Here is a 24,815-nt window from a genome sequence, read left to right on the forward strand (position 1 = left end):
CCTGAGGTAAAGGGTAGAGAGGCGGGGGATTCAGCAGATTTATATGAAAGAACTTGACCTGGCTATTCCAAGAGGGGAGGGGAAGTAGAAGAAGTGGGGAAGGTGGAAAGGCAGAACTGGGTACCAAAAGTCCCCTCTATATAAAGTACCTATATCTCAGATGACCAAAATTATAGCTCCCCAACTGACAAGAAAGGTCTTGACTTAGAGTTCTCTTTAAACTCATACATATGTATATATACACACATATACATAGATATACACATACTTACCCATACATGCACATGCATACATGCACACTTACCCATACATACACTTTCACACATTTACATACATATACATGTTCCTCCTTGGTTGGGTCTGTATAAGGAAGGCCTCCGGATCAGCAGCGTCCTCCAGCTAACAGTGTGAGGGTGTGAGGAGGCCTTCAGAGATCTATATCCCTTCATGGTGATCAAGCGGCTTTTGCCTCCTGTCAGATAAACAAGCCATGCATTGTTTTGTCCACTGGCTATGGACAAAACAGGCTTCCCTTCCTGCTGAGCAGGCCACAATGAGTTTGAATTTCTTCATGTGGGGCAGGTAGAATGTGCTGGTAGGGGCGGAGGAGGCTGGAAGAGCCATAGAAAGTAAACAGAGCTAATCAAGGACACCATTTTGTGCTTCTCCTTATCTAAAGACTTTCAGAAGAGGAAAGAACCTGCAGTAGGTTATGACCCAGACCTCAGGCTAAGCATAACCCCAAGAAACAAGGGCCATATTTTCCTTCTTGCCCTAGGTTGGATCAGAGCCACGGTTCTCTTTTTGCTTACCCCCTGCCTTCCTCCCTCCAAGTAGTTCTTGAGGGGTCTGCTGGGAGCTAGGCTCAGAGACCAGTAGTTCTGTTGGAAGGTATTGAGGTGACAGCCCTCTAGAGGAGCTAGAGAGTGACTCCTAAAATTGGTCCACTTCCCTCCCCTCACCTCTCACAACAGCCTTTATAAGGGAGCCTTTCTGACAGATCTGTCATTTCCACCTGCATGTGCCTACCCTCCTTGCTCCAGGCCAGGTTCTTATCCTCTGAGTGCTTGGAAAAAACACAGTCATCTTTACCGTCCCCTGAACAGAGGAGGTGATGCTTGCTCGTGTTGTCTGGAACTTAGCTCTGCTAAGTGAGAAGTTAGCCCCTTTATCCCAACTTCAAGTCTCTCCTTTCTAAATCCCAAACTGGCCAAACTGCTCAAATTCCTCTCTTATCATCCTCTCCACAAGGATTTCTTGAGTATATACTGCCTGTGTCCATCTGTCCATTATATCACCTCTTCTGGTGACTACCCAACTCTCATACTCCCATCCTGCCTCCCTACCTAAGGCAATCCCCAAAACATGCTTGCATCTCTAGTCAAAACTTCCTCAACCCATCTGACCACTGACAGGGCCAGGCTGCTATCACATTTGTTATTCTTTATTTCATTAGGAAATGGAGGTCAGGGAAGCATTTTTATGGACTGAGTTACAGAGTGGAAGGAGAAAGGCACTTGGTGACCAGATTTGGGAAGGCTAGGTACCCAAGCCTGAGTAATGGGATTAGAAGCGACTGTTTATTCTGATGCTGTTTCAGAGCAGGGGTTATTCCCTAGTGTTGTGCTATTGCTAAAGGTACTGTATTCCCTAGTGTATTGTCAGAATGTGGTTATTACACCAGCAGCATCACCATTACTCTAGAGCTTCTTAGAAAGTCCGAATCTGGAGCCTACTCTAGATCTACTGAATCAAAATCTGATTCAAGATGGCCAGGTGATTAGTCTGGCCACTGAAGTTTGAGAAGTGATACTCTAGGGAGTTAGGCTTGATTTTTGAACCTTCTCTTAATTAGTCCTCTTGCATTCTTATTCATTTGGCTTGAAGAAATTTTTTTTCTTGCCACTAATAGTACCTTATCCATTATTATTTGGGGTCAAGGATGATATTAATAATGGATATCATTTACTGAATGCCTTTTGTGTGCCAGACATACATTGAAGATGAGGAAATTGAGTCTCTGTGGCATGCCCAAAGCCAAACAATTAGTGTGTTGAAAAGCTGAATCTCCAACCCAGATCTGCAGGCATACTAAATCTCCAAACTCCCACCTTACAGGACTTCTGATTACTAAGGGAGGGTCTGTGGGCTTACTTGGATGACACCTGCCTTTTGTAGGCATGTGTAAACAAAAGTCCTTTTAAACTTCCCCAGGAGGTCCAGAGGGCAGAGCAGGGAAGGGGCCACCTGGCATGGTTTCCCTAGAGAGGAAGGGCCCTGGGATATTTCTTGGTCTGAGGAAGCTCACATAAGCTCTCTCAGGGGCCAGAAATGGCTGAAATTGGGACCAGAGGCCAAAGGAAACTGGCCTCTGGAAAAATCCCAAGTCTGAATCCCCAAGAAGAATTAAATTCTGATGCTTGAGCTTGGGCTTAGGGTATGTAATAAACTTCTATGGGGCTGCTCTGAGTCCTGGCTGTTGCATAGGTCAGTGAGACATCATGTGGACCCCCAGCCTGGAGCTGAGGACTGTTACCTCAGAGTGTGCCATATAGTTGGAGAGGTTGTTTGTGACAATGGGCTTTAATGTTTTATTTTGCAGAGAGGAAACAGAAGCCCAGACAGGGGGAGTAAATTGCCAGAGGTCAGAGTAAAGTCATGGCAGAGGCAGGGATGCTGACTCCAAGCAGCACTGTTTTGGAGTTGGAGTCTCTGGTGTGAAATGCAGTTTCCTCTGGGTCTGCTCAGATGCCCATAGGATGGACATACTCTGAAAACACAGTCCAGAATGGTTTGTGAATCTTTCTGTCTCAACAGGATATTCATTCTGGGAGATCTCTAGGTTCCTTGCCGCCAGCTATGTAAAACCAGCTGTAGTGCTACTTGCTTTGCTGGACCTGGAGGCTGCTGGGCCTGGCTGATCTGGGTTTTCCTTTTCTGGGGCTCAGAGGACCTGCGGAGATGGCTGGGTGGAGTCAACCCAGTCCAGGAAGCACAGGAATTCTTTTAAGTGTATGTGTCTGGGGTATTTTTCTCTCTCACTTGCGTGTATTTAAAAAAAAATTTTTTAGACACCCACTTTATCTTTCCCAAACATCATTTCCTTGCTCCTTTCCTGAGTTCTAGCAGTGGCTGGGGGCCCAGCTTCCTTATTGGCCTCTGAGCTATGTAAGGGGGTGGGCCAGAGCTCAGAGGAGGCTGGAGTAGGGAACAGGAGGGCTGTTTGTGCTGCTGGAACTGCCTTTCATTCTTCCCTTTGCCACCAGGGTGCTGGCTACTTTCCGGAGCAGCGTCTTCACTCCTATCCAGCTCTTGACACGGGCCCTCATTCCCTAAGGTGGTGGCCTCCTCTAGGCCCAGCCAGGCTGATGGCCATACCTTGCCTTCAGTGCTACTCCTTTCTGTTCTTGGAATTGGGACCTGACTGTGCCTGAGCCCCTTGGAGCACACTCGAGGGCTTGGGCTGATGGTCCCTTCTCTCACGAGGTTTTAAAGGAAGGCAAATGAGTCTCAACTAAGGGAGGATCCAGCCTGCAGAAAGAAGCCCCAGGGGCTGGCTGGAGGGGTTGTTGAGGACCGTCTGAGCTGGCTGGATACCTAGCCCTCTCCTAAGCTATCTCCCCATCCTGGGCAACTTCCATGGTAGGTACTACTGGTAGCCATGGCCATCATGGCTGCTACCCTTCTTCCCCCTTCTGCTTTCTTTCTTCAATATCCCTTTCTTTTTGCTTCCTAAGAAAGGAATTTGGGGGTAATGAATGATGTGTGTGTGTGTGCTCAGTCATGTCCTACTCTGCAATCCCATGGACCGTAGCCTGCCAGGCTCCTCTGTCCATGGAGTTTTCCAGGCAAGAATACCAAACTAGGTTGCCATTTCCTACTCCAGAGGATCTTCCTGACCCAGGGATTGAACCCACATCTCCTGCATCTCCTGCACTGGCAGGCAAATTCTTTATCACTGTACCACCTGGGAAGCCCCAATGAATGATAGTGTGTTTAATAATAGCACCTTAGGAGAAAGGGTAGGAGACTGTTGCCTCTATAGCTAGGTTGGTGGTTGGCATTTTCTTTTACCTCTTTGCGTATTTCTTCTCATCCTCCTTCCCCACTGCCTAAGGAGGGAATGGTTTAAACTTTAGGACTACCGAGACTTTCCTTTTCTGACTGCTTCTTGAGGGAATGCCTAGGAGAAGGCTCAGGTATATAAGCTCTTTAAGATAGATACCTCTTTGGGGAGGTGGGGGCATGTGGTATCCTAACAAGGGTTGGAGGACCAGAGCCTCATTCTCAACTGCTGGTTACTAACTGTGTGTACTTGGCAAAGCAGTTCAGCTCTCTGTGTCTCTGTTTCCGCATCCCATAAAGGGGGCATAATAATGGTGCTTACTGATAAGGTTTGAGTGATGATTGAATCAGCTAATGCATGCAAAGTGCTCAGTGCCAGGTACATCTTAAGTGTCCAGTAAATGGTCCCTGTTATTTTTTTTTTAAGTTAATAGTATATTAGGCACTATGCTGAGTGATTTCACATGTGGGACTGCATTTAATCCAGACTTTAAATCATGAGTAAGATTTGTTGATTGTCTCCATTTTACTGGTAAAGAATTACAACACAGAGAATGACTGTGCCTCCAGTCACGCAGCTAGGATTAGAATATGAGTGTGGACTCACTCCAAATCTAGGGCTCTTTAGGAATAATAGTAGACCAAGTATTAGACCCTATAGATGGTTTCCTTTCCTTTCCCAATCTAGGATTAGAAGGCTCCCGTTCTGACTGCCATTCTTGCACTGGGGTTTTCCTCCCTGTAGCGTGTGCTTTTCTCTCAGTGTTCTCAAAGCCTCCACTTTCTTGCTTCTATCTCCTTTAAGGTTGTTTCCCACTCCTAGAGAAATTCTAGAGAGAGTAGGAGGCTTTGTAAGCTACCTTTCAAAGTATGGCAAGGGTGATGCTAGTGGAACCCTGAAAGTGGATGGGTAAATCTGGGTGGAAGGACTCTTGAACTATCAAGAAGGCTAAGTCTGAGCCAACAACGCTTATTACAGTACCTTCTCCTTATTGACCATATGCTATACATCAGTATGTGTCCCAGAAGCTTTGAGAATGTTCTGCCTCATCCCCATAGTAACATAACCAGGTAAGGATTATTGTGTTTTTTTTTTTTTTCTGATAATAAAACTGAAGCTCAGATCTGTTAAGTGACTTATACAGAATCACACATCCAAGGTGGTAGAGTTAGGCTATGAACCTAGTAGATCTGACTCATTTGTCTTTGTTTTATCACCTTTGGGCTTGATATAGTTCATAGGATGAAACTAATGTACATGAAATGATGATGATCAATATCAAACATTATTTTTGATGGGCTAAATTGTGGGGACTAGATTACTAAGGACAAGCTCCATGGAGTAGACATTACTTGAGTAGTACCTTGAAGAACAGGTGGGACTTAGAGTACCAAAATGGGAGGGGGCATTCCAGGCAGAGGGAACAGTCACAGACATAACTGAAACTCTGTTCTAGGCAGTTGACAAGCACTGTATCATTTGAACGTTACAACCCTATTAATTAGGTACTATCATCACCATCTTACTGTCATGGCAGCTAGATCTCTGAGAAGTAAAGGCACCTGTCTAAACAACAGAGCTTGTAAGTGGTGGAGCTGGGATTTTAACCAATGTCCAATTCCAGGGCCTGTGTTAGATTCTACTAGAAAACCAAAAGCGAAGGCACAAAGCTGGTTGCAGAGTGTGATTGGAGCAGAGACATGAGAGGTTAGGTTGAGTGGGTAAAGATAGCTTAGAAAGGGCTTTGAAAGTCAGGTCCAACCAGTAAAGATTCTTGAATAGGAGAGTACCACAATACAATTGGTATTTGACATATGGTCTAAAAGTAGTGACTGGAGGTAAAACCAGGTGAGACTGGCTGCCAGACTAACACAGTATTTTGGTCACAAAATGTTAAAGGCCTGGACTAGAACAGGAGCTGTGGGTGACAGGTTCTGTGGAGAAGTATGGTTATGTAGAATAGTCTCAGTGAGAATGGTTTGGGTATGGGAAGAGAGAGAAAGAGGCCAAGCCAAAGAAATATTGTAAAAGAAGATTCAGTAGAACTCTATAAGGGATTGGATGGTTGGGAAAAAGGTGGTATCAAGGCTGACTGCCCACATTTTAAACCCTGGACTCAGAACTTCAAAAATGCTGGATTTAGAAGAAGAGCTCCAAATAAGAGAGGTGCCCAGTTCTCCATGTATCCTCAGTGCCTGGAACTGTGCTACACAGTTAGATACACATGGTATGTAGTATCTACTAGTACATAGTACTTCTATGAGATGCTTTATAAATAGTTGTTCATGGATGACTCCTGGGTAACAGCCACTGGAGAGATTTCTAGCAACATGGTTTTGTGTGTGAAACTCTGGAGCAGGCGCATTCCCCCAAGATCTTCTAGTGCCTTCAGCCTCCCTGCTGGCACTCTGAAATCCGTAATAGAACAGTGGTTAAATATGTGGCCCTCACTTCTTCTCCTTCCCATAAATTTTCACTGCTGCAGCTGATCTGTGGCTCTGGTTCCTGACCTTTGGCAGGCATCTTCCACTGCCCTTCCTTTTATATCTCCTTCTCTGTGTCTGGCCCGTTACCACTCAACACATGTTTTCCCCAGCAAGGCCATTTTCCTCAGGACTACTTTTTCAGGCCTTAGCCCTCTAGAGCTCTGCCCTGCTGGGATTTTCTGTATTTCTGCCAGGATAAGGGGCATTCCCCGCGAATATGGATTCAGCTCTAGTCTCTCAACTGCTGCTCCTGGGAGGTAGAGAGCTGATTTATCCCACTCGATAACAAGCATGTTGAAAACCAGGGGCCTTATCTTAGTCAACTCTGCTTCCTCGCTATCTAGTATGGAACCTGCCATAGTAATTGAATGAAAAAATTAGTAAATAAACTATCATCTGTTTATCTCTCTGTCCTCTCCTTTATTTATCATCTGTTTCTCTTACTCTATCATCTTGTTCTCTGTCATCCATTTATCCCTATATAGTTCCCTGTACTCTGTCTCAGACTTCTCCATTTCTGTCATTTGTTTATATCTGTACCATCTCTTCCCTCTTATCTGTCATCTACATGCCCATCTGATATGTCTTTCTCTCCTTGTTTCTCCTCCTCTCCTCACCTCTCCTTCCTTGTCCTCTCCTCTCTTCTCCCTTCCCTTCCCCTCTCCTTCCTTCCCTCTCTCTCTTCTTCCCCCTGCCCTCTTCCTTTCCCCCTCTCTTATTCTTCTCCTCCCCACTTTCTCTCCCTCTCTCATATCAATCATCTCTTTATCCTCTGGCACTACCTGTGCCCCACACATGTTCCCCACTTGCAACGGTGGCTTCTATTCATGTGAAATATACCAGAGCACAGGGATGGGTCCTATAGAAGCCTGTCAGTGCAGGAGTTGTGGCTGCAGCATTCCGCACCAGACAGGTACTGTGGTTGCATTCAGGGCCTTGGCCTCAGACCTGTTTCTCTTTAGTCACCCCTGCCCTGAAAGCCAGTCTTCCCTGTTAGCCTAGTACCATGCCATCTATCACATTGTTCTGTTCTCCCTGGCTGAAATGGGGGTTTCTTGCCAAACCTCTACCTACAAACTTAGCAGCCTCACCTCTGTGGCCATCTTGTCCTTCCCTCTCTCAGTGCCTTTACCAGTAAGTTCTCAGGAACAAAGCCTATGCTTGATTGATCTCTGTATCCCAAGAGTTATGTATCCACCATATCAAATTGAATGAGCCCAAAACTGGAGAATCGGCAGTCAGTTGGTGTTGACTTGTTCAAGCTTCTCAATGATTTACCTATTCCTTTCTTAAAGAAAAATGGGAAGATTGGCTACATTTATTTTTTCTCAGAGAAAACTTAGAGTGGGCACACTGTTCATTGAGCAACAGTACTCACATATTCCACAAATATTTATTGAGCATCTACTATGCATCTGGCATTGCTGCATATGCTTGGGACATACCCATGACCAAAAGAGCCCTATGACTCTCAAATTCTGTATGTCCATGGATTGTCTTTGGGGTGAAGGAGATTTGAGTTCTGGGAGCTGAGTGGGTAGCTGCTAAGATTCCTACACCAGTTCCTTGCAAGATGTGCTACTTCATTTAAGGGAAAGAGGGGGTGGGGGCGGAAGCTGCCTGGGAAGTGATTTCAGCTCTGGTTCCCTAAGTTGACTTCCTGTCCTTTTTTGCTGTAGGAGAAACGCCCCTGTCAGTAGGCCGCACTCATGGCATGTGGCCAAGCTGCTGGAGGGATGCCCTGAAGCGGCCACCACCATGCATTTCCCTTCTGAAGCCTTCAGCTTGTCCTGGCATTCCGGCTGCAACACGAGGTGAGTCTGGAACCTTCCCTTCAAAACAGGGTGGAGGCTAGACCACCCGGCCACTCAGGAGTGCTCTAGTCCCCATTGGAGGCTACAGAGCCCAGAGTGCTGTCCTGGAAAATGAAGGGGGGTGGGGCAGTCCAGAGGACCTGGCTTCCCATCGTCATCTATTGCTAACTGTCTGTGACTTTGGGACAGTCCCTTTCCTTTTAGAAAATGTTTCCTTGAAATATTTCACATGGCTTGCAAGACACCTCTCTTTCCTGTTCTTCACCTTATTTCCTTTGCAATCTCTTTCCCTGGCTCCCCCATCATCCTAGTCTCTGTTGTCGGTGACCCCAGGACTGGGTTCCAATCCTCTTCTCTAGCTATGGTGACTCACAGTGACCTCATCTAGTGTTTCTCATCCAACTCTGTCACAAAACCAAAGCCTTCAGAATGGGGACCTCCCTGAATAACAGGGTCCACCTGCAATAAGGATCTCTCAATTTAGGGAGCTACCCAGCAAATGCAGAGAACTTTTTAAGCAAGCCCAGAGCCAGGAAAGCTGCTAGCTTAAGCTGCCTTTTCCCTTCCACAGCAAGATCTTCCCTCCAAGAAGGATTTCTTTTGATGAGGCTCAGGGAAGCTAAGGGTTGAGTTTGCCCTGACTCGGTATCTTTATTTGATATCGGAAGCTAGGGGCTCAGGGCAGAGGCAGGGGCAGTTTTGTTCTGAAAGGATACACAGAAACACATTCTGAGCTTGGCTTCTGTTTAAGTGGGGGTGTGGCTGTTTTCAGCAGGAAGGGTGGTAGGGTGGATAGCAAATCTCCCTGCCAACAAGGAATTGATGGATTCTTAGCCCAGAGGTCAAGTAAGCGGAGTGGCTAAGGGGCAAGGCGGTGAGCAGGAATTAGGAGAGGCTGACCTGGAGGATCTTGTCGGTGCCTGCCACTGCTCAGCTCTGGCGTTTGGAACTGTGGCCTTTCTGAGCTGCCTGCAACCTCTGGGGTTCTAGTGACAGGGAGTTACTGGCATGATTTGGCTCAGTTTGGCTTTGTGTGTGGGAAATGGTACTTTAACTTCAAGATTGTATTTGATCCTAGTTCCGTCATTGGTCTCCCAAGTTTGTCTTTGCTGTGGGGTATGAGGGCAGCCTGGGTGGGCAGGGGCCACTGTAATGTCAATAGTCATAGTAGAGGGGATGCTGATAACAATACTCATGAAAACAACAATCAAGAGAGGTGCTACTCTCAACCAGGTGTTGAACCCTCACTAGGCGCCTGGAGCTTCACTTTTATTATCTGATTTCACCCGCAAAGCAACCCTCTGGTACAGATGCCACTATTATTTCCATTTAACAGACAGTGTAGCAGAAGAGCCAGGACATTAGACTTACAGAGGCCTGGGTTCAAATTCCAGCTCTGCTTCTTTAGCAGCTATATGAGCTTGTCATTTTACTTTCCCTCTCTAAGCTTCGGTTTTCTCATTTGTCAAGTGGAGATAATAATCTCTCCCCTTCAGTTTGAAACGAGACATTAGAAAGTGTCTGGCACATCATAGGTCCTCAGTAAACAGTGAGGAATACTATTATCAAGAAAAGAACAGGGGAATGCTAAAACGGTGGCCCTGTCTGGGCTGTGAACTAGAGCTGGATAATCTTGAGAAAATTACTCCCTCACAATCACTTCCCTTTGTAGGGCTTGCTTGACACCAGTGGTTCTCGAAAGTGTGGTCCCTGAACCAACAGCTGTAGCGTCACCCAGAAAACTGTCAGAAGTAAAAATTCTCAGGATCCACCCAGACCTAAAACTCTGGGCATGAGGCCTAGTCACTTGTGTTTCATTGAACCCTCTGGATGATTCTGATGCATGCTCAAATTTGAGAACCACTGATTTACAAAATAGGCTGACTGAAATTAAATCAGCCCTTTAGGGCCCCTCTCAAATGCTAATAGTCAGTGCTTGTTTCTCCAAGCAGAGCCCAGAGAGCTGGCTCCCAGGAGACAGCAAAAGGCCAGAAGCAATTCTAGACTCACTTAAGGCAGAGAAACAGAGGACTACCCCTAGTGGAGTTCTCACACTGTTAGTCTTTGGATCTTGCCCTATTCTTCTTCCACATATCGTCTTGTCTCCCATTTTACTACATTTCTGTGGCATCCCCAGCGTCCTTCTCATCCCATTTCCCTTCCTTCCTCTTTTGCCTTATCTCCCTCTCCCTTGTGGCATGGGTGCCTCTGGGTTGTCTTGCCTTCTCCCGTGGTAGGGATGGCCAAGGTGGGAAAGTAATCTAGTGACGTGGCTAACTAACCGGTGTGTCCTGTGTCTTGCAGTGACGTGTGTGTGCAGTGGTGTCCACTCTCCCGGCACTGCAGCACTGAGAAAAGCAGCTCCATTGGCAGTATGGAGAGCCTGGAGCAACCAGGCCAAGCCACCTATGAGGGCCATCTCTTGCCCATTGACCAGAGCACATACCCCAACCAGCGTGACTCAGCCTATAGCTCCTTCTCAGCCAGCTCAAATGCCTCTGACTGTGCCCTTTCCCTCAGGCCAGAGGAGCCAGCCTCTGTGGACTGTATCATGCAAGGCCCAGGGCCAACTAAAGCCCCTAATGGTCGCCCTAATGTGGTTGAGACCTCAGGAGGTGGCTGTCGCACCAGTGGGGGTCACCTGACTCCTAGCTCCCAGGTGTCATCCTGTCCGCAGGAGGTCTCCCACTCAGAGCCTGCCAAGGCTGCCAGGGGTCCCCCTCAACCTCCAGTGAGGCGGGACAGTCTTCAGGCCTCCAGAGCCCAACTCTTCAATGGAGAGCAGTGCAGGGCTTCTGAGCTTATAGATTCCTTGCAACAGAAGGAGAAACCTAGCTTGGACACCATGCTATCCCCAAGGAACCCTAATAGGTTCTGCTGCCTCAGCGGGCAAGACCAAGTGACAAATGAGGGCCATCAGATCTGTGAGCTCAGCCAACCTCCTGAATCTAGCCAGAAGGGCTCTGAGCATCTACTGATGGAGGCCTCAGCCAAAGCTGTTGGAGTCCCAAAAGCATATGACAAAACTTCCAGCAAAGGTTCCAGCCCACTCAACCAGGCTTCAGCAGAGCTAGCTAAGACTTCTTCTTTTGGCAGCTCTCCACTCCTCACAGGACCCACAGGGCATCGCCATAGTGCCCCTGAACAGCTGCTAGTGTCCCACTTGCAGCGTGTGCACCTCGATACTAGGGATTGCAAGGGGACAGAGCTCCAAGCTGGGCAGGATGGGCAGGAGTGGACTGTATCCCCTTTGCACATGCACAGTAGCCACACAAGCAAGAAAAGCCCATGTGCCCCTGCAGGAGGAACCCAGGACCAGCCGAGCAAAGAGAGAAAGACCAAGCCAGTGGATGATAGACCTCTGGGTTCAGGTCATCAGAGCCCAAGCCGTTCCCCACATGGAGAGGCTGACAGACACCATCCAGAAAGAGGTTTCCAGGCTCCAAACAGAGCAAGCAGAGCTGACAGTGAACTGGTCAGCCAGCAGTCCTCTGGCTCCCTTGCTCAACAAACTAGGGACTGTTCTCCAACCTCTAAAGTAGCTGGCAGCACAGAGGCAACTGAGGAAGGGGACAGTGAGCCCAAGGAGTGTGGCCGGGTGGGCAGTAAGCGAAATGGAGGGTACCGGGGCCGCTCGATCCAAAACCGGCGGAAGAGTGAACGTTTTGCTACCAATCTACGTAATGAAATTCAGAGGAGGAAGGCCCAGCTCCAGAAAGGCAAAAGTCCCTTGTCACAGCTGTGTTACACCAAGGAGCCAGTGGAAGAGACCGAGGAGACCCTGGAGAGTCCTCCACTTCCTTCCTCTAACTCAGCCCTTCTATCTTCATATAAAAAACCACCAAGCCCCAGAGACAAGCTCTTCAACAAGAGCATGATACTCAGGGCTAGGTCTTCAGAGTGCCTCAGTCAAGCCCCTGAGGGTCAAGAATCTAGGATTGGCTTGGAGGGACGAGTGAGTCCTGGCCAGAGATCTGGCCAGTCCTCTTTGAGTCAGAACACCTGGTGGAAAGCATCTGACCCATCCTCGTCAGACTCTGAGAAAGCCAACATTCACCATGGAGTCTGTGGAGGTCGCTGGAGATGGTCACCAGAGCACAGCCTGCAGCCACATGTGGCACTAGCCGTGGAAGGCCCTTCCAACCCAGGGGACAAGGAAGTGAAAACGTCTACTGTCCAAGCTGGGGAGGAAGCCATCCTCTTGCCCTTTGCAGACAGAAGAAAGTTCTTTGAAGAGAGTAGCAAATCCTTATCTATGTCTCATTTGCCAGGTTTAACCACTCATAACAAGACTTTTACCCAGAGACCAAAACCTATTGACCAAAGCTTTCAGCCAATGAGCTCCAGCTATAGAGAATTGAGGCGCCATCCCATGGACCAATCATATCACTCCACAGACCAACCCTATCATGCCACAGACCAATCATATCACTCCATATCACCCCTTCAGTCAGAAACTCCCACTTACACAGAATGTTTTGCAAGCAAAGGTCTAGAACAATCCATGTGCTGTAAGCCACTACACTGTGGTGATTTTGATTACCACAGGACATGCTCTTACTCCTGCAATGTCCAGGGAGCTGTAGTCCATGACCCTTGCATTTATTGTTCTGGGGAAATCTGTCCTGCTTTGCGAAAGAGAAATATGATTCCAAACTGCTACAATTGCCGGTGCCACCATCACCAGTGCATCCGGTGTTCAGCTTGCTGTCATAATCCCCAGCATGGTACCCTCGAGGACAGCAGCTTGAAACCTGGCAACACTTGGAAACCCAGGAAGCCAACAGTGCAGGTAAGGACTTGGTTCTTGGATGGATGAGCTTCATTATTCTCTTTGCAAGGAGAAAGCTAGGTAAATAATTTGAAATATAACAATCATAATGCCTTAAAATTATATAGTGCTGGGTCCACCAGCTGGCATCTTACTAACTTTGGACAAGAAATCATCATTTTTATAGATAGAATAAAATAACTTTGCTTCACAAAACCAACAGAAATGGGCTTTATATCCTGACTGTATAATTGGTATCAGAGTGACCTTTTGCAAGTCATCCAACCACCAAGAGTTGCAGTTATGTGATTTTTTAAAGGGAAAAAGAATTTTTACCTCATCAAATGACCAGTGCTAAATAAAGTCTTATTACATCATCTTTAAATAGGAGGAAAATAATGGCTGCCTTATGAATTAGTTGGATGGATCAAATGAGTTTGTGTAACATAGAGTGCCAGGCCCAGTACCTGATACAAAACAGCATGTACAGTAAGTCCCCTACATACAAATGAATTCCACTCTGAGAGTGTGTTCATAAGTCCACCCAAGTTAGCCTAGGTACCTAACTAATGCAATCAGCTATATGGTATTGCACTGTAATAAGTTTATAATACTTTTCACACAAGTAACACATAAAAAAACAAAAAAATTAACATTTTTAATCTTACAGGTCAGTCAGTACCTTGAAAAGTACAGGAGTACAGTACAACAGCTGGCATACAGGGGCTGGCATCGAGTGGACAGGCAAGAGTTACTGACTGGAGGTGGCAGAGGAGGTAGGAGATGGGAGAGCTGAAGGATCGTCAGCAATAGGAGACGGAGGGCAAGCTATAATTTCACTCATGCCTGACGATGATGGCACAGGTTCTGGTTCCTTGCTGGATTCAATTCTATCTACCATCTTACAAAAACAGTCCAGTGATGTCTAGGTAGTAGCTCTTTTATTTTCGTCATAGATGACCTGGTAGCCCTAGATTGTATTCTGAATGCCTGCTGCAACCTTTGTTGCATTCTACATTCTACATTCACGTCCTGTGCTTCACAAACTAACAATGCCTCCTCAAATAAAGAAAATCCCTCTGGCGTTTCCTACATCGTGTATCTCTTCAGTTATTCTTCCTCTTGTCGCTCTGCTCTCTCAGTTATTTCCACTTTTGTTCCCATCGTTACTACTTGGCACTTCTTAGCAGTACTGCCTTTATGCTTGCTTCTGGAAGTCCTGGGCTTGAAATAAAGATACTGTACTACTGTACTCTATACACTACTGTACAGTAAAGTACAGAAAAGCACAACCACTTGTAGAGGATGCATGCACACGACAATGTACACCAGATATGTGAACTAACATGATTGGACATGCGAACACAGTATTTGCATCTTTAAAACTTGAATGTCCATATGTAGGGGACTTACTGTATTGCCTTTCATTTCCTGCTTTAAAACTATTTGGAGCTGTAAAATTTGCAAATGTCTCCCAGGTTTTGCTTCCAGAGGTCTGACTTTTCTGCTCTTCTGAAGGACAAATCCTTTCCCTTTGCTCCAGTCTGAAGAAGAGACCCAGGCCTAAATTGGCTATAACTATATACCCTAGTTATGATCTACATCCCTAATGCAAGCCACCACCATCCCCCATGGTATTTCTAGGAGGACTTCCCATGTCACTGCCAGCTCACTGCCAGACTCCTTCCCCATAGCTTTCCTAGTGCCACCTTTTGGCTGGTGCATTCAAAGTGAAGCCGCTCAGTCGTGTCCGACTCTTTGCGACCCCATGGACTGTAGCCTACCAGGCCATGGGATTTTCCAGGCCAGAATACTGGAGTGGGTTACCATTTCCTTCTCCAGGGGATCTTCCCGACACAGGGATCGAACCTGGGTCTCTCACATTGGAGGCAGGCACTTTAACCTCTAAGCCACCAGGGAAGCCCAAACTAGAAGTTAATTCCTGTGTTGGAGTGTTGATGCATAGACTGACACTTCTGAATGACTTAGCATATGTAATTTCTCAGTACATAAGCATATGTAATTGCTCAGTACATATTCTTTCTTGAAACAGGAGAATTCCTAGGTGGTTCTGTGTTTTGAACTTTGCACTTCCACTGCAGAGGGCACAGGTTTGATTCCTGGCCGGGGTACTAAGATCTTGTATGCTGCCTATGGCACGGCCAAATAAAAAAGGAAAAAGAAAGACACTTAGGGGTAAAAGAAGCCTTACACAAGAGAGTATGTACTCTACTATCCCTTTATATAAAGTTCTAAAACAGCTAATCTATAGGAAAAAATTTTCAAAACAGTGGTTGCCTGTGGGAGGTGTCACAGAGATTAACTGGGAAAGAGCATGAGGAAACTTTGTTGTGTGATGATCTATATCTTGAAAAGAGAGTTACACAGGTGTATACATTTTCCCAAACTCAGCAGATGTATACTTAATGTTTGTGCATTTCACTGAAAGTAAATTTTGCCTAAAATATTGTAAACAAATATCGAACTTTATTTAATGGATATGTATGCTTGAGTTTTTGAAATGCATTGATCTATGCAGCTTATTTTCTAGTTTTCAGCATACAGATGTTGCACATATTTGTTACATTTATCTCTTAAGATTGCATGTTTTAATGCCATTGTAAATAATATTGTTTTCTTAAGATCAAATTAACATTATTTACTACCATATAGAAATGCTATTTAATTTTGTATATTGGCCTTGTATCCTGCAACCTTGCCAAACTCACTTTTCTTGGTAGATTTTAAAAGATTTTCTACAGAAACAATCATGTCATCTGCAAATATAAATGATTTTGTCTTCATTTCCACTGTGTATGGCTTTTCTAGGAAAAGGGGTCCTATTGCACTCCCTAAGACCTTCAATACAGTGGTTAGTAGAAGTGGTGAGAGCAGATCCTGTTGCTTTGTTCCCAATTTTTTATTACTAAGTTTGATGTTAACTGTAGATTTTTTTGGTAGGTGCCTTATAACAGGTTGAAAATATTCCCTTTTATTCCTAGTTTATTGTGATAGCTTTTATCAGAGTGGATGTTGGATTTGTTTTTTCAATTACTTTTTCTGTATTATGGAGATGATCATATAGTTTTTCTCTTTTAATCAATTGATATAGTGAATTACAGTGATTGATTTTTAAAATATTTATTATTTATTTGGCTGCATTGGGTCTTAGTTGCAGCATGCAGGATCATCTATTGTGGCACTTGGGCTCTTCCTTGTGGTGCTTGGCCTTCTCTCTAGTTTTGGTGCAGGCTCAGTAGCTGTGGCACATGGGCTTAGTTGCCCTAAGGCATGTGATATCTTAGTGCCCTGACCAGGAATTGAACTCCCGTCCTCTGCATTGGAAGGCAGATTCTTAACCACTGCCCCACCAGGGAAGTCCTACATTGATTGATTTTTGAAACAAGAACTAGCCTAGCATCGCCAGAATAAATCCCACTTGGTTATGACATCTTAACCTTTGTATATGTTACCAGATTTGGTTTGCTAATAGTTTGTTAAGGTTTTTTGTTTGTTTATGTATTGATGTTTCAGGGATTTTAGTCTATAGTTTTCTCATGATGTCCACGTCTGGTTTACATATCTAGATATTGACCTTACCAAATCAGTAGGGAAATGTTTTCTTCTCTCCTATTTTCAAGAAGAGTTTGTATAGAATTGGCTTTTTTTTTTTTTCCTTGCGTGTTTGTTAGAATTCATCATTGAAGCCATGTGTACCTAGAGTTTTCTTTGTGGAAAGATTTTTAATGACAATGTCAATTTATTTAATAGATACAGAGTTATTTGGGCTATCTATTTCTTCTTGAATGAGCTTTGGTAGTTTGCCTTTCAAGGAATTTGTTGATTTCATTTAAGTTTTCAAATGTATGGGGTAAAGTACTTTGAAATGCATAAAGAATTTAAGATGAATTTGTGGATGGATAATGGAACAAATAGATATGTGATAGGGTAAATATAGTAAAATACTAATTGTAGAATCTATACAATGGTGGATATATAGATATTCATTGTAAACTTGTTCAACTTTTCTATATGTTGGGAAATATTCATAATAAAATATAGGGGGGGAAAGGAGAGGAAATATAAAATAGTGGTTTAAGGACATGATGTTAGAACCAGACTACCTGGGTTTGAATTCTTAAGCATTCCCATCTAAAAAATGGGAATAATAATAGTACCTATTTCGTACATTGGTTGAGAGGATTAAATGATGTAACATATACAAGGCACTTAGAACAGTGACTGCTGGATAGTAATTATCTTTTAAGGGTGAGTTATTATCTTTTAAAATAAAGGGAGATTTGGGCTTACCTTGAGAAATTTTTGCCAAAAGAAGGATCTGCATGTAGACAGTGGAGGAAAAGTGTTAATGTTCAGAGTGGGATAAGCATAAGATGGTTGCAGAATTGTCAGCTACTAACTCCATGAAGGAAAGCAGTGAAAACTGCACATTGTAGTAGCTGGCAGCAGCAATACAGGTGTGCCTGTGCCCATGCATGTCTCTTCTTTTATATTCTGAGGGAAGGACATATTGGCCTCCTAATGTCTGTTAGATGAGCTAAGTAGGTCTGCTTAGATGCTAGGCTTTTAGACATGCGGACGGCCATCCACGAGGCACTTTGTGCCCATTTCTACCCCTGCCAGCTGAACTCACCTTCCCCTCAGACATGGGAAAAACTTTTAGCATGGGTTAGGATTCCCCAGCTCAGCTGGCTAGGTAGTTGTGATGGTGGCTATCTGAAATAGGGTTGAGATCCTGCTCATTATGCCCCCTGGAAGTGGTTGGGAAGCTAACTGGCTCCTATTTGGTGCTGTTAAGAAAACTGAAATCAGCACACATCTAAATCTTTAATGCTTCGTGCCAGTTAGTTCTGCATATATATTCATTTAGCAATTATATGAGATATGTTATAATAGGACTCCATTTTCCAGCTAAGAAAGCTGAGGTCACACATCCTACAAGTGGTGAGGCCAGGATTTGAACAACATAATGATTACCAACATTTGAGTGTCTGCTGTGTGCCAGGTGCTGTTCTAGGTGCTTTACATGTATCAACTCACATGGTTGTCAAAGCAGTCAACAAATAGATACTGTTATTATTATGATCACTATTAAATAGCTTGAGAAAATGAGCTAAGATAAACTGCTAGGTAGTCTGCCTGAGGTCACACACAGTGTGTGATTTGAATCCATGTAGTGTAGCCTCCTGGAGAAGGCAATGGCAACCCACTCCAGTACTCTTGCCTGGAAAATCCCATGGATGGAGGAGCCTGGTGGACTGCCGTCCATGGAGTCGCTAAGAGTCGGACAGGACTGAGCGACTTCACTTTCACTTTTCACTTTCATGCATTGGAGAAGGAAATGGCAACCCACTCCAGTGTTCTGGAGAATCCCAGGGACGGGGGAGCCTGGTGGGCTGCAGTCCATGGGGTTGCATAGAGTCGGACACGACTGAAGCGACTTAGCAGCAGCAGCAGCAATGTAGCCTCTGAGGCCAGGCTCCAAGTTGTGCTACATTGCCTCTCCATAAGTTGATTGCAAAGCCCATGCCCTCTCCAGTCTGGCAGGATGCCTTCTAGCAGTATAACTTCACTCAGGCACCAAGTTCCTACCATAATCAATCCTTATCCTCAACAAGTTGTGGAGATAACTGCCTCTTTGATTTGAAGAGTGCATACAATTTACAGCAACCTAAGTGGCTCGGCAGGGAAAATAATGTAAGGTGACATTGGGGACTTGGGGAGATTGAGAGTTGGGACAGGACTTTGTTTGCTTTGGACACTGCTATTTACTGAGCACTCCCCATAGGGCTAGACAGGGAATGGACAGGAAATCCTGGCTCCCACTGTGGCCGAATGAGTAATACTGTCTTTGAAAGCAGGGACATCTCACAAGGGTGTCAGGCACAATCTGAAGTTGAACAAGCGGTTTTTGCTGCTCTAACTTGACAGGTACAGGCAGCGAGACTGTTTTGGTTATATGAAAGCTGTGAAACCTCATCTATTCTATGGCCACTAAGATCCCTAGCCTCCTACATGCCAAGTGCTGTACTAGGCATTCTCTGCACACATCCCATTTTATCCTCACTCCTGGGAACCCAGCAAGGCTAGATAGCACAGTCCTTATTTTCCAGATAGGAAGTTTGAGGTCCTGGGAGGTGACATAGCTGCTCTCAAATAAAAAATATCTTAACCAGAGTGACTGACAACCACATCTTACCTACAAAAGGTAGTAAAGTGTGTGTTTTTTTTTTTTTTTTTTTTTTTTTTTACTGAGGCAAAGGTTTAGAAAAAATTGAGGTTTAGAAAAAATTGCATTCCCAAAGGACTAAGTTCTGAGTCTCTAGGTAGAAGGTGTGGAATGCTGAAATCAGAGAGTATGTCAAAGGCAAATTTTCATTAGGCTTGGAGGTAGGATAGAAGGCAGGGACATTTCTACAAATGGCATATGCAGCTTGGGCTGCAGGGAAAGAATGCTTGGGCAAAGCCCTTATGGATAAAATGCCCAGGGTGAAAAGTCTGCTCTGGTAATATGGGGACTGTGGCACCCAGCACACATGTTCCCCAGAAATGAGCCCACCTCAGCCCCTTTCAGCAGATCTGGGAGGAGGAGGAAGGGCCCCTACAGTACTGGGGTTGGCTGGTGTGCATGTTCACTAGCTGCCTCCCCAGGACAGGGTTGCAGCAGCAGGAGTTCTCAAAGTCATCTCAAGGGCTGCAACATCCAAGAAAATGCTTTCTATGGTGGAAGAGGCTAGAAGAATGAGCAGGTCCACTGGGCAGAGCAAATAAAAAGGTCTTTGCAAGAGCCAGAACAAACAGCAAACATGCTAAACTGGTTTTTAGCATGGTTTGGGAGGGGAGTAGAGAAAAAGGGTAACTCAGAGTTTCTAGACCACACTGCTGAGGTCCTGAGTGCTATCTTAGACTCTGCATGGCCCCAGCAGTGCAGAAGGCCTCCTGACAGAAAGGCAGCCCTCTAGGTACATAGTTCTCTACCCTGCATAGGAGAGTAAAAGGAATCAGTTGGGGGCACAGGGGTGGCACCTGGCCTTGGACAGGCTCCTGACCGATTCACAGTTTTGAAGCTGTCTAGATTACCTGGCTGCTCAGAGCTCCCTAACTTATCAGAATTTTGCTTTGCAGGAATTTCCTGGGGACAAATGGAAACCAATAACAGGAAACAGGAAGACCAGCCAGTCAGGGAGGTAAGTTGACCACTCATGGAGTTGGGTAAGTTAGTAACTGTGAGGTTTCTGTGGAAATTGATAAGGTTTTCTATCTGCTCTGCTTCCTTTGAGGAACCTGGTCTGGTGTCAATACCAAAGGGTTGTCGTATAGATGGAATCCAGCCTGCCCCCCAGGCAGCTGGGCTATAGACCAAACTGATTGGTAGCACATTTTGGGATACATCATAGTCAGAAGTGTTGCAGGACATTATGCTTATCAGCTCGGAGGCCTAAGGCAATTGCCCAGGCACAAGGACATGGGGACTAGACCATGCTGAAACATAGATGGGAAGGCATAAAAAACTATGCTTACCTTTCCAGTGGCCACTGGGTGATTGGAGGGGCCAGAGAGGAGGCAAGGCTGTCCAGCTACTGCTGTGCCTTTGTTTCAGAGTGTTTCTTGTGTTCTGCCACCTTTCTTTTTATAGGACTCATTGAGAGCTTCAGGTCTGCTCATTAAAAATCCAAGGCAGAGCCTGCTAACAATAGGTTAGAATTCCTGAAGAAGATAGAAACATTTTTACAAATAGTATATGTAGCTTGGACTGGAGGGGAAAGAGTTGCTTGGGCAGAGCCCTTAATAATACCTTTAATAGTTTGTACTAATTTAATAAAAGGCAGAGCCCTTAATAATGCCCAGAGTGGAGACTGCTCCTGTAATGTGGGGAACATGGCACCTGGCACTCATGCTCCAAAGAGATGAGCCCACCTATCATAGTGATCACGGCGAGGAGATAATTACCTCCTCCAGGGTCCTCTCCATCAGCCTGGTTGGAACCCCTCTTTTGTGACGTTTCTCTTCTATCCAGTGGTATACTTTTCAGCCAGTTCTTCTCCAGGACAGTATTAGATATTCAACACAACCCCTTTCCTCAAAGAGCTCACAGTCTAGTAAGGGTGCTCAGTCACATCTGACTCTTAGTGACGCCATAGACTGTACCCCACCAGGCTCCTCTGTCCAAGGGATTCTCCAGGCAAGAATACCGGAGTGGGTTGCCATTTCCTTCTCCAAGGAATCTTCCCAACCCAAGGATCGAACCCATGTCTCCTGTATCTTCTGCATTGCAGGTGTATTCTTTACCTGCTGAGCCATTGGGGAAGCCAAAATTGTACTGATTCTTTTACTCAAACTCCACAAATGAAGGACAGGCAGGGAAGATGCCTTTAGCTGTGCCTCTGTGGGGTCACCTAGGGAGAGGACTAGAATCTGGGTCTCTTGCTCTCTGAAAATCCCAGGGTTCTTTCCAGGGCTCCACATTATCCCCTGTGATTTGGTAGTCAGGCAGAAATAATTTTGGTTTTCTTCTGACTCCAAAGTCTGGGAAACCTATGTTTTCCAGTTGGCAATGGAAAGAGAGGAAGCCAGCATTTATTGATCATCTACTAAGTGTCATTCATTGGGTTGGATCTTCTTATACCCATAATCTGGTTTTCCACAACAGTTAATTGTACTACCTATTTTATAGATGAGGTCTAAAGAGGTTATGTAACTTAGCTGAGGTCACACATCTAGTTAAGGGATGGAGCCAGGATTCAGACCCAGGTTGGTCTGGTCCCAAAGTTCATGCTTTTTCCATTATAACTGCTTCAGTCAAGATCCCAGAGGAAACCCTTCAAATGGACCCCTCATCATAATTTCTCAGGAATCTAAGGCCTGGGTGGGAATACTATGGGATTCTGTGACTGGTCTTGATTCCCCACTATAGGCTGACTTGTACCATGTTTTTGGAGAACTTTCACCATGTTCTGGTGGGTCTGCTGAGTTTCCCATATTAGACTGAGACTGCTGAGAAAGGAGACCACACCTTGGTCATGGATGCCTCCATGCCTAGCACAGTGCCTGACACAGAGAAGCTGCTTGAGATATTTTTGTCATTTGCTTACCAAATGAAGAAACAGAGCCTCTTCCACCATTGAATGGGTGAAATGACACAAAAATAATAATGCTGACTTAACATTTCTTGAGCACAGTGCTCGATTCTAGGCAGCATTCAAAGCACTTTGGAAATATTAAATATCACCATAACCTTAAGGGGTATATACTATTAATTGGAGAGCCAATTGACAGAAGAAACTGAAGCACACACAGATAAATTTATTTGCCTGATGTCCCATAGCTAGACCCCAGTTGTTGTTTTTTATTCGCTAAGTCATGTCTGACTCTTTGTGACCTCATGGACTGCAGCACACCAGGCTTTCCTGTCTTTCACTCTCACCCAGAGTTTGCTCAAACTCATGTCCATTGAGTTGGTGATGCCATCCAGCCATCTCATTCTCAGTCTCCCCATTCTCCTCCTGCCTTCAATCTTTCCCAGCTTGAGGGTGTTTTCCAATATGTTGGGTCTTCGCATCAGGTGGCCAAAGTATTGGAGCTTCAGACCAGGTATTCTAACTTCAGAGACACTATACTATGCTATGGTGCTTCTCCAAAATGGCTCTCTTACTAATCAGCCAGTCAAATAGGAGGATTTTATTTAAAACCTGGTGTGTGTAATGCCTGTTTTGAAGCAAGCAGGGAAATATTAGAGAAAAGCATCAGGAAGCATAATGCCTGCCCATCCCTAGCTTGAGCAAGGAAGACTAATCTATACAAAGTTAAGTAGCAGTAATGATAAATTACCATTTGCAAGACAACCTAGGCGCCACCAGCTAAGTTATACATACTCTGTTTTATCTTCCCCAAAACTGTCAGATAGGCATTGTTATAGGGCATTGGTTCTCAAACTTGTGTGCATTAGAAACACCTGGAGGACTTGTTAAAAAAAAACTGGGATAGATGGTAGTTCCCACCCCACCCCCAGGGAGTGTGATTCAGTAGGTATGGAGCATGGCTCAAAATGTGCATTTCTAACAAGCTCCCCAGGTGATGCTGATGCAGTTGGTTCTGGGATCACATTTTGAGAACCATTGACTCAGATAAAGACTCTGAGGTTCAGTGGAGCTAAGTAACTTATTCAAGGTCTCACAGCTATTAAAGGGACAGGCCAGGTCTTCAACTCAAGCCAGTAGCTATAAGGTGAAAAGTGGTTTAAACAAACAAGAAAAGCCTGACGCATGATAACAGGCCAATACATGTTAAGTATCATTGTGCCCTATTTAAGTGCACTGGGGGTTAAGAAAACTGAAGGCTGGAGTCTAAAGAAGGAAAGGACCAGAGAGGACACTAAGCAGGCTGTATTGCAGGAATAAACCCTGCTGGTTGTTAAGTGTTCTAGCCTTGAAGTCAGTCTGTGTGCTAAGTTGCTTCAGTCTGACTGAAGTTGCCTCATATCTGACCCTTTGGGACCCCCTGGACTGTAGCCCACCAGGCTCCTCTGTCCATGGGACTTCCCAGGCAAGAATACTGAAGTGGGTTGCCATTTCCTTCTCCAGGGGATCTTCCTGACCCAGGGATTGAACCTGTGTCTCTTATGTCTCCTGCATTGGCAGGCAGGTTCTTTACCTGGGAAGCCACCTGGGAAGCCCTTTGAAGTCAGTCTGCATGGGTTCAAATCCAGGCATTCTGTTCTCTAGCTCTGTGAACTTCGCGTGTGGCTTTCTCTCCATGCTGCCTCCCCCCCCCCCCACACACACACACCTTTCACTCCATCCCATTGGTTTCCTTATTTCTGAAATAGGCTAAGAGTACTTACCTTCTATGACTGTTGTGTGGATTAACTGAGTTAATATATGTAAAGCATTTAGGACAAAATATGGCACCATAAACCTTCAGTAAGTGTTAGTTGTAAAGAGGAGGAGGATGAGGAGCAGCAGCAGCAACAGTAACAGTAGAGAAAATGGGTCAAGAGTGAAGTATTGCATCCGGATAGTTAGGCCTTGAAAACTAGATAGGATGGCAAATATGGAGGCGATTGAAGATTATTGGTCAGGTAAGTGACATGGTAAATATGGCACTTTAGATAATTTGGCAGCATTTGCAGCCTAGATAGGTTGGAAGGAGACCAGGTTGGGGCAGTGATCCAGACATGAAAGAGTGTGCCCCTGTATTGGGAAGGTAGGGTACAATAGAAGTGGAGAAGAAGGGACAGATAAATATGTGTGATATTTGGGGGGGGGGATGTTTATTGTGAAAGAAATATTACAGGAAATTAAAAACAGAATAAAAGGTATCCTAATTCTTACCACCCTAACACCCTGATTGTTTTCATTTCCCTGCCAATCTTTATCTATAGGTATAAAGGATTGGCAGGGGTCTCATGATTATAATAACTGTGTAGATATAATTTTGTGTGTCCTGTTTCTCTTTTTCCACTAGACATTTCTTGGTAAACAGTTTTTCCTGTTGCCATAAAGACTTCCTCAGTAGTTATAAATTTAATGGCTACATAATATTTCACCAGCTTAATGTGCTCTAATTTGCTTAATCATTCCCAAATTGGTGGATAATTAGGTTTTTTTCCAATTTCTTGCTGTTATAAAGTAATGCTGCTGAAAAATTTTGAGCAGCTA

The 24,815-nt window shown here is 45.0% G+C and overlaps 1 protein-coding gene across 3 annotated transcripts in view; it reads left to right on the plus strand.

Annotated features, from left to right (window-relative positions):
* SHROOM4 (shroom family member 4) overlaps positions 1 to 24,815 on the plus strand; it is a 261,858-nt gene that overhangs the window by 202,984 nt on the left and 34,059 nt on the right. For 2 of the 3 annotated variants that reach the window (XM_070291693.1, XM_070291695.1), the window contains 3 exons: positions 8,232 to 8,366; positions 10,671 to 13,158; positions 20,284 to 20,345. In XM_070291693.1, the coding sequence (XP_070147794.1) occupies positions 8,232 to 8,366; positions 10,671 to 13,158; positions 20,284 to 20,345 (2,685 nt within the window). Of the gene's footprint in view, positions 1 to 3,205; positions 3,643 to 8,231; positions 8,367 to 10,670; positions 13,159 to 20,283; positions 20,346 to 24,815 lie in introns of those variants that run through there. The other variant, XM_070291694.1, reaches the window with a different exon arrangement.

The sequence above is a fragment of the Ovis canadensis genome, chromosome X, assembly GCF_042477335.2.
Source record: "Ovis canadensis isolate MfBH-ARS-UI-01 breed Bighorn chromosome X, ARS-UI_OviCan_v2, whole genome shotgun sequence".
Taxonomy (NCBI): Eukaryota; Metazoa; Chordata; class Mammalia; order Artiodactyla; family Bovidae; genus Ovis; species Ovis canadensis.